The 10,160-nt window shown below is 46.4% G+C and overlaps 1 protein-coding gene across 1 annotated transcript; it reads right to left on the bottom strand.

Annotated features, from left to right (window-relative positions):
* Positions 1–5,096: 5,096 nt before the first annotated feature.
* On the bottom strand, positions 5,097–6,461 carry SOX11 (SRY-box transcription factor 11). The gene has a single exon (XM_007935126.2). The coding sequence runs from the start codon at positions 6,459–6,461 to the stop codon at positions 5,097–5,099; it is 1,365 nt and encodes a 454-aa protein (XP_007933317.1).
* Positions 6,462–10,160: the final 3,699 nt, after the last annotated feature.

The raw sequence follows: 10,160 nt of genomic DNA on the forward strand, positions 1-10,160 counted from the left end.
AGGTCCTGTCTTTTGACAGTTTTTTTGTTTCAAGGAAAAATAACTAAATCTTCCTGACTCTGCTATAAGAATGCATATTTAAATCACTTCCCCTTGATTAACATTAAAAAGAAACATCTCTACCCATTAAGGTGGTAATGATTTTTTTTTCTAGCTAAAGGATAATCATTCTACAAATAATTTGCCCTGTGACTGTAGTCATTCATAACATACATTAATATTTGCAAAGCACAGTTTAAGTACACTGCCTTTTATTAGCATTATTATTATTTTTTTAATAAAGGGGATGCATTATCAGAGTGTAAGAACTGGAAGATTATTTCCGTAGTTTAAAGAATTAATAAGAGAATGCTGGTTCAAGTTTTTAAAGATGGAAATTTTACCAAAAGGCCATCATCATAGTCTGTGAACTAGTTATAAACAGCAGGATACCCACTGGCATTTCACCCCATTCCGTATTACCATTTTAAGATGTTCTGTCAATGCTTAGTTTAAAAAAAGATTTACTTAAGACACCAAAAAAAAAAAAAAAAAAAAAAAAAGCAATTAATCTTTTATTAAGGACGATCCAGTGGCAAGAATATCTTGTGTATTATATATTGTTTCAAACATTCAATAAAGAATTAATGAATGATTTTCACAATGCACTCATCATCAAAACAGCCTTAAATATCCTTAAAGGCTCATTCAAGCTCCTGTCCTGAGTTCTAACAGGTTTTTAATTTAGATGGCCAACCAACTAGTTTTATTTTACTTACAAGAACTTAGCTAAATAGCTTATTTTTTTTTTTTAAATCATGACTCTTTTCATTATGAGACCAAATTATTACGTTATTCATTTATTTAAGTTTCTACCTCATCACAGAAAATGCCCAAGACTCATCTATGATTTAAACATAATACATGCAAGGTTTTCAAATTTTCATAATACATAGATCAGCCTTAAAATTTTGGATATAGGGTTTGTATTTTCAACAAGTTTTAGAACTGCAGCAGAGGGCCACCACGTAAAATCACCAGCACAGAGAACTGTCAATTGTAAACCGCTGGTTCATTTATTCGTGGCTAAAATAAATGTCCAACCAATGACTCTATTAGTCTATCATTTGGAGGGAACAAAAACAACAAAAAAGTAAACAACTCCAGAAATCCAGTTCTATATTGAGAATCGTGTTAACACCATGAGCCCCTTTCTTTTCCCAAGTGTACTACTGATATCTGATCGCTCACTGAGAGGAAAAAGATACAAAAAATGAAAACGGTCCAACTGTAGCAAAAACTTGCTCCATTTGCATCCCAGCGTTGGGGGCTGGGATGGAGGTTTGCCCGGAGCGGGAGCTCAGTCCGCAGCCGGAGAGAAGAAAGGAAAACGGGAGGGGGAGGAAGGAAGGGCGAAAGGGCCCCTTTGGCCTAACAGCTTCTGGTAATGTGGACACTTCATTTAGTCTCGCCAGTATCTCAGTAAAAAATGGAAGGCGAAACCTTGTTAAATCATTATAGTACGTTAAAAAAAAAAAGTCGTGGCGATTTTGCACCAAGTTTCAATTAGCCATTGAAAATCGCCTTCATTCCAATTCCCGCAGCCCGGAGATGTTTAGCTCCATAGCTGTAAGGCTGAGGCAGCAGGAGTCAGGAGCAGCTTCCCTTCCTCCCCTGGCACGGCCCCCCAGGAAAAGAGGCGGTGAAGCAAGAAAGGAGGGACAGGAACCAGTGGAGCGCGTCCCCAGCTGAGCTCGCAACCCAGGGCCTGATGTAAGGGTTCAGCGACAGGCTGAGGCTTAAAAAAATAAAAGGCGGGGGGAGGTGGCACAGCAAACAATCCCTAGCGAGTAGGGAGTGGGCGCAAGGGAGAGTCTCGCGCGTGTGTAAGAAAAACGCTTAGTGCTGGCGCCGTTGCCACCGCCCTCTGCGGCCTGAGTAGAGAAAAAAATGAATAAGAGGAGCCAATCTTTCCCAAGGCGGCAAGGCCCGGGAGGCAGGTTCTCCTGGGCGAACCACTAGGAAGGCAACGCAGGGAGAAGAAGGGGCGTAGTGAGGATCTAAGAAGCCCTTCTCCTCCAAGAGTCCCAGGGTGGGTAGGTGGGAGTTGAGTACGTCTTTCTCATAGACAGACACCCCCCCACTCGCCCATCCCCGCTCCACGGCCTGACAGCTTCTTGCCCACTCCCCATCTTAACCTCGCAGGCTCGGGAAGCAACAGCGGTTGTGTCTCCCAACTCATCTCCAGGGGGATGATGAGAGGTGAGTCAAGGAGCAAAAGGCGGCCAGACCCGACCTCCTTTGGGAAAGTCGTCTCCAGTGCATTTTTGAAAATGAGAATCAGGCAAAAGGAGCATGGGGATGCCACGACGAGAAGCCGGAAAAAGCTGACACCCTGCTTTACCCTCGGGAGGCGCCAGATCCCCGCCCAGGCTCGCGCGCAGCCTGCAACCCCACGATCAACCCCGAGCGCGCGCGCTTTTCTTTTGCGCCAGTCCCTCACCCCATCCCAGACGCCCCCACAGTTCAGCCCGGCAAAGAGTAACCACTCCACGTTTCTCCTGGCTACTATCCATCCATTCATCCTCCTCCCTTAGCTTTCCCGCCCTACTCGGCTCTGCAGGTCCGCGTCAGCCAGTACCAGGAGCCTGGACCCCGCCGCAAGCGCCCCGCACCCCCGCTGGCCGGGACCTTACTCCATCCCTCCATTTAGGTGGTGAGCTCACCAACTGTTTCCCGCGTCACTTTTTCCTCCGGTTCCTCTGGACCTTGGGAAATGGGAAAAAACACATCGGAAAACATCCCATTTTCCCCCATTACCTCTTAAGATTAAAAAACCCCCCAAAAAACTGCAATTGCGCTTTCTACCAGCTTATACGTCTTCTTATGCAAGGGGATGGAGCAGGGGGGAGAAAAAAATTCGAAAAGGAAAACCGCTGTTAGAAAACGGCTGCGGAAGACCAGGATCAGAGCTCCCCGAGCGCACACTCCACCGGTGGGTGTAATTCGCAACACGCAGCCCAGGACTCTGCCAGTCAACCGCCAAGTCTGGTCGCCCAGCCCAGCGGAGAATACACATACTATCTAGCGCAGAAAACTGACCCAGAACCTGAAACTCTGTCTTCCCCAAATATCCACTCCTCCCCCGGCCATCTTCCCCAACCTCCCTCTCTCTCAGCGCCGCTTTGCCAGGGTGGGAGGGGAGAAGGGAGAGGAAGGCGGGAGAACAGGAATGGAGAAATAGGTGAGAAAGGAAATGGGGGGTGGGTGGAGAATTGCAAAGGGAGGCAGAAAGAATACTCTTCCTTGGCCTTTAATAAGTAACTGGAGGAAGAGGAAAAAGAAATCAGGCTATTACTTGGCTAGCCAATCGAGCACTTTTAAGCCTAACCCCTTACAAATGGTAATTCTCTTCTGCCCGCTTCCCATGCACGCACACTACAACCTCGTCACCGAAGCGCTGCGACAATAGGACCTCCAGTTTGACTTCCATAGATACTATTGGCCATGTGAGTTTCTATCAGTTCCAGCTGATTTATTAAAATTGTCAAGATACAGACTTCCAGCACCAAAAAAAAAAAAAAAAAAAAACAACACAAAAAATACCAGGCAATGATGTTGACAGTGCATGAGTCTGCTTTGCCACCATTTGCTACAAAATATGCAGATGGTCTGTACTTTATTAAGATTATATTGCACAAAATGAGAAACTTTTAAACTATGTGCCTTTTTTTTTCTTTTTTGCTAAAAATCGAGAATCCAGTTTCAAACCTTCCATCTGGGGCCCCATCCACATTATCACAGCGTATGAGATACATAAAGTCCTACTATAGTACAGTACATATACAATCTTTAAACTAAGATAACAGCTCTGAGGTCTATATCACCATTTTCAATAAATCTTTACCTACAAATATTGAACAAATCTCTACTATAGCTGTACAAAAAAAAGTTTGCTTTTTTTTTTAAACCACAAGGCCTTTAGATGCAAGGATTATTTTAAAATTTTAATCCTTTTTTAAACCAGGACATAACGTACCAACATACTTGCATGCTAAAAAACGGAGGAAAAAAAAGAAATCAAAAGGGAAGAAGTGCCTGAAAGTCTTACTGAAAAAACACAGCAAGAATGTTCCCTTTTCACTGTACAAAAATACGCCTGAAAATATATTAATTTTTAAAAAAGACTGAGGTCTGTTATGTATCAAAAATGTTTCAATACCTTTTGTACTGAGGTCTAGGCTGTCTGGTATTCAATCAAGGAGGTATAAGGGAACAAGTTACAAAAAAAAAGTTGGCAAGTAGAAATCACATTTGTAAAACCATAAACAATTTGATCTGAAAAGTAAACTCTGATCTTGTCAGTTCACAGTTTTTTTGTAAGCGTTTGTACAGTCTGCATTTTTTCAAGCTCCCTGCAGTTTTGTTAAGAATCGGATGCATAGAAGACATCAGTTTTCTCCCTCCAAAAAACAAAATTAAAAAGTTGCAATGGTCCCTTTAAAAAAAAAAAATCACCAGTTCTGTAAGATCTCTTAAGGAAAAAACAAACAAACAAACAAACAAACAAACCAAAAAAAAAAAAAAAACTCCACTAACTCCCTAGAGTAACAGTTGTGCTGCCAAAAGGCTCCTCTGCAGACGTCTTCCAGATTTCAATCAAAGACCGACAAGCTTCAAACAGCGCCTTCCGGAGCGGTTCCTCCCTCCCCTCCCCCGCCCCGTCCCCTACGCCTTTGTTGCAATCACGAATTTCAGGAAAAGAAATATTAATTATATAACACAATTTTTGGGGGGGGTTATCACAACTCCAGACTAGGTATGCAACTACCTTGAGACACGATAAAGGAAAGGAGAGGGACAAAAAATAATAATTATAAAAAAATAAGGACGGGAAAAAATGTTTAAAAACTACCAATTTCACTGTAACTCCACCAAAATTTTCATCTTTTCCCATTCTTTGCGTCACGACATCACATCAATATCATCAGCATCTTCTTCTCTTCCCTCCACCCTACCACCACTACCATCAACATCATCATCACCATGATTTCCTCCCAAGGAACCCTGCTCTGAACCCGCCGAGAAAAAAGAGCGAGAGAAGCCGGGCGTCCCTTTCAATACGTGAACACCAGGTCGGAAAAGTTCGCCTCCAGCCAGTCCCCCGCGATCATTTCGCTCAGCTCGGGCGTGCAGTAGTCGGGGAACTCGAAGTGGGAGCCCAGGCTGCCCTCGCTGAAGGAATCCAAATCCTTATCCACCAGCGAAAGGGACAGATTTCCCGCTGCTGAGCCGCCCCCCAGCTGCTGCTCGCTGGTGGTATGCGGGTTTTGGGAGAAATTCAAGCTTAGGTCGAACATGAGATCGTCGGCGTCCTCACCACTGCTGCTGCTGCTGCTGCTGCTGCTGCTGCTGCTAGAAGAGGAGGAAGAGGTGGAAACAGAGCGCGAGGACGCGGGCGAGAGCCCCGGCTGCGTTAGCGGCTGCGTGTTCTGCTTGGTGATGTTTTTGAAGCTGTAGTAGAGGCGGCTGGCGGGGCCGCCCCCGCCATGGCCCCCGGCGCCCGAGGTCGCGACCGCCCGTACCTCATCGTAGAGGCTCGCGCCCTCGGTGGACTCGGCGGAGCTGCTCAGAGTGGGGCTGGCGGGCACTTTGGCGACGTTGTAGCGTCTCAGCAGCTGTTGCTGCTGCTGCCCTGGTGGCTGTAGGAGCTGCTGGTGCGGGTGGTCTTCGTCCTCCTCCTCTACCTCCTGCTTGATCCGCAGCTGCAACTCGTCTTCGTCCTCGTCCTCCTCGTCGTCCTCATCCATGAAGACGCACTTGACGGTTTTGCTGGCGCCGCCGCCCCCCGCGCCGCTCACTTTAAGGCTGCCGAATACGTAGTCGTCGCCACCGTACTCCCCGTGGTGAGCCGCTTTGCCCACGCCGGCTTTGGGGCAGGCAGCCGCGGTTGTGGTGGTGGCTGCGGGGGTCTTCAGTTTGCTACATTTCTTGCTCGAACCCTTGGAGTTTTTGCCGCTGCCTGCGCCGCCGCCGGCAGCGCCGCCGCCGCCTGCAGCACTTTTCTCCGGGCTTTGACTTGCGTTGGGCTTAGCCGAGGGGTCCATTTTGGGCTTTTTCCTGGGCCGGTACTTGTAGTCAGGGTAGTCGGCCATGTGCTTGAGTCGCAGCCGCTCCGCCTCGCGGATGAACGGGATCTTTTCGCTGTCTTTCAGCATTTTCCACCGCTTGCCCAGCCTCTTGGAGATCTCCGCGTTGTGCATGTCTGGCGACTGTTCCATGATCTTGCGCCGCTCGATCTTAGACCACACCATGAAGGCGTTCATCGGCCTCTTGATGTGGCCGGACGCCGTTTTGCACCAGTCCGGGTCGCTTTCGTCCAGGGCTACCGGGCTACAAGCCATGAATTCTCCCTCCTCTGTGTCCATCGCCTCTCGGGGCAGGTTGCTCTCAGTTTCCAAGCTTTCTGCCTGCTGCACCATGATCCGCTGAGGTGCTTTGCGTTCCAACCTGAGCAACTTGGTCTCGTGCGGAGATCCCCCTCCCCCTTCCACCCCTCCACCTTCCCGGGCAAGTTGCAAAGTCCTCGGCACACTGCGTTGGCTGCTCCCCCCCTCCCCCCCGCCCCCCCTTCCAGGCTGTACACAGCGGCTGTGGCTGCTTCCGCGGCGATGGCCGCCTGCTCTCTGGGTAGCTGCGCCTGCGACAGGAGTGGCTGCGGCGGTACAGACGGTGCGGTGGCACTCGAAGCAACCCAGGACCCCTCTCTCCCGCTTGTGCGCTACCGCCGCAAGCACCGGACCGGAGCACTCCCAGGCGCGCGCGCTCCTTCTGCAAAAAGTTGAAGGCTCTCTCCCAACTAGTTATCAGGGTGTCATATGGGTGACATCACTCCCCTAGCTAGCCAATAGCTGGGAGCCGGCTCCGCCCATCTCCCTTTATTAACTCTGCAGCCCCACCCCCTTCACCCCGCCCTAGGGGCTTCTTTAGGAAGAGGGGGGCAAAGGAGGAGGCATGTCTTGAAATATGTTATTTTTAAAAAATCCGCGTGTGTGCACATATGTGCCTTCTCCCTGGGATGCGCGGTAGCTGTTAATGGCACCGTGGTGAGCGGGCAGGCCCAGAGTGAGTCAGGCTAGTTTGGGTACTGGCGCGATCTGAAAACGAGGTCCCCAGGAAAGGCTAGGATCGCCTTTTATGCCCGGTCCCCAGGAGGAATGTTAGTGTAGGAGCAAAGTAAAACCCTGCGTGCTCTCACTTTCTCATATGCACGCACTCGGGCACAGGCACAGGCACACCTCAGACGGTGGGTGCAGTCCAGCGTGGGGATTTCGTTGCGGCCGACTCGCACACCAAGGGGTTTTAGTTACTCCCCCGGTCGCCGCTGTCCCGAGGCCAGATTTTCTGAACAGTTATCTGCCTACAGCGCTTTCAGCTAACTGAAGGTGGCGCTTCAACACAGCAACCATTCTTGAAGGCACGTGGGCCGCCCCCCCCTTTCTCCTTTCTCCCATTCTCTCAGGCAAGGAAATCAATTTAAAGCCCAAGAGGTTGTATTTTCCCGCCCCCCGTTTGCATTTATCTGTTTTGTCCTTTTCCTCCTTATGTTTTTTCATCCTTCATCGTGTTTGGCTACAGCGCTTTACAGGTTTTGTAGCTCTGGGACTCTCCGGGCCAGCCCGCTCATCCGCCCCGCCCCCAAGGCAGAGGTTGGAGTAACGGTCTGTGGGTTTTTGCTTTTGCTGGGTCGTCCCATTGAATTTGACCAACTCCGGTAGCAGTTTCTAAACCAAACCCTGGTTTCCGTGTCCTACGTCCAGCGAGCTTTAGCAGAAACCTCCTCCTCCCTTCTCAATCGGTCACTTGAGAAGAGTCTAGCTCTTTCTCCAGCTTTCTTTTCCCTCCCTCGCCCTCTCATCCCCATGCCTTTCCCCATCCCTTCTTTCATCCACATTTTCCCCCTCCCCCTTTCCCTGCTAAAACCTCCCTCCCAGAAGCGGTCTAATCCTGAAATGTAACAACTGCAAGGTAGCACATTTTTAGGTGACTCGCTGTTTTAGCTGAATGATATAACCAAAAGGAAAACAAGGTGCAATCCAAGTACTGAGTCAAAATATTTCCTTCGTTTGTAGAAAGGTGACATGAACTGCTGTTATAAAATCAGAACAATGAACAGGCTAGATTATTTGAAACAGTCTCAAACTAAGTCAATCTTGTCCTTAACTGGAAGCCCCTTTTTCTTTATTTAGAATCTGTTATCCATCTATGGATATTCTAGGGGCAATGAAAAAAACACAGGTTCCTATTTATTGTCTTAAGTCATCTGTGTCTTCTCCACAATCTTCAGCGTTGGAGAGCTGGCAACTTTCAATAGTTCCTAAAATACTGCTGGGGAGGGAGTCGGTTTACAAGAGAAGCCAGCTCCTTAGAACTATGTAAATTGTCCAAACCTATTTCCTTTCAGGTGAACCTCTCTAGAAATAATATTGTATTACTTCAGGATTTCATTTTTCAGAGGACTTTAATGACAAAGTGATACCATGTTTTCACAGATCAGTATATGAAAAAACATCACCACTATCTCTATACCCCTCCTCTACATTCGCCTTTGAGAAAAACACGTTATCAAGTATTTGTAATATTCAGGCCAATTTAAATTTTGAAAATGCTAGAAATTTACTTTTTGGGGCTATCGGAACTAAAAAGATTTACAATAATTTATACTGGATGACCTGAAGTCTCCAGATGCATAAAACCCAAGGCAGTGTGTGAAAATTCATCTTCACTCACTGGAGGTAACCACAGTATCTTGTTTTTCTCTCACCGCACACATTTCCCAGCTATTGGGAACACCACAGGGGTGGGGGTAGAATGAATGATTAATCTACAACCCTCTCTTCCTACTATATGACAAATCCCCACCCTGGATACAAGGTTTGACATAATTTGGGATAGCTGTATTTAACTCCAAGGGCACCTAGCAGTTTAGACTCTGAAAGAAAATGGATTTGAAGGTCTTTGGGAAAGTCAATATTTATTTGCCCTCTTTACTCCATAGCAAAAATCATGCTTAACTTTAGAATGCATATTATTTGAGTATAGTAGGATTGAAAAAGGAGCTCTGGTGGCATAGTGCCTAAGGCTAGTAACCAAGGAAGACTGGGCAATCTACTTCCATAAAGATTTACTGCCTCAGAAACCCAAAAGGGGGTCGCTATGAGCTGGAATCCACTCCATGGCAGTAAGTTTTTTTTTAGGATTGAAAAATAATGGATTAATGCCATGATTTTTTTTTAGAGGAAATAGATATTAAAATTTACTGTTTCAAACAAACAATTTATGTTCAAAGAAGAACGGGTCATTTGTTCGAGAAGATAGAGGTGGGGTAAGATAGTTTTTAGTGTGAGAATACAGAGGATGAGAATGACAGGTAAGAAGTGTTACTTGATGAGTCTTTCAATAAACACATTGCAGAGATTGGGGGGTGGTAAAGCACGTATTGCTGGCCCGTTCAGAAATGCACTAAAAATGAGGTCTCTCCTAATAATGAGGTCAAAGTGAGGTGATTTTGGTAAAGGACTAACTAGATTTGTAGTTTGTAACATGGGGTCACCACATATTTAATATTAGCCAAGTTAGTGAAGATATGAAATAGATGAAAAAAGGAAAAAAAAAAAACAAAACTCTGTACTATTTTTTTCTTTTTTCCAAAGGGGAAATTTAAGGAGCTCTGGTGGTGTAGTGGTTAAGGCATTTGTCTGGTAACCAAAAGGCTGGTGGCTTGAACCCACCAACCACTCTGGGGAAGAAACAGGGCAGTCTGTTTCCATAAAGATTGACAGCTTTGGAAGCCCCATGGGGAACAGTATGAAGTGAAATCTATTGATGGCAGTGAGTTTGGTTTGTTTGCATTTTATTCTATCCACTTAGAACTTTTTTTTTTTTTTTTTTTAACTGATCTTTGGATATTCAGCTCTGTCACCATTAAGAACTTAGGTCCAATGCTAAGAGATCTCTTCTGACCATCTCATATAAGGTAGTTTTGTGTCCCCATCCCTTCAGGAACACACTGCTAATGAATCTTATTACTCTGTTTGGTTCATCAGAACACATTTCAATAGCTAAAATAGTTTATTTTTTCACTCATTTATTAACTGAATCTCCTGCTAGAGAGTATATTC

Source organism: Orycteropus afer, unplaced genomic scaffold (genome assembly GCF_000298275.1).
Source record: "Orycteropus afer afer isolate SDZICR_OR568_19922 unplaced genomic scaffold, OryAfe1.0 scaffold00025, whole genome shotgun sequence".
NCBI lineage: Eukaryota > Metazoa > Chordata > Mammalia > Tubulidentata > Orycteropodidae > Orycteropus > Orycteropus afer.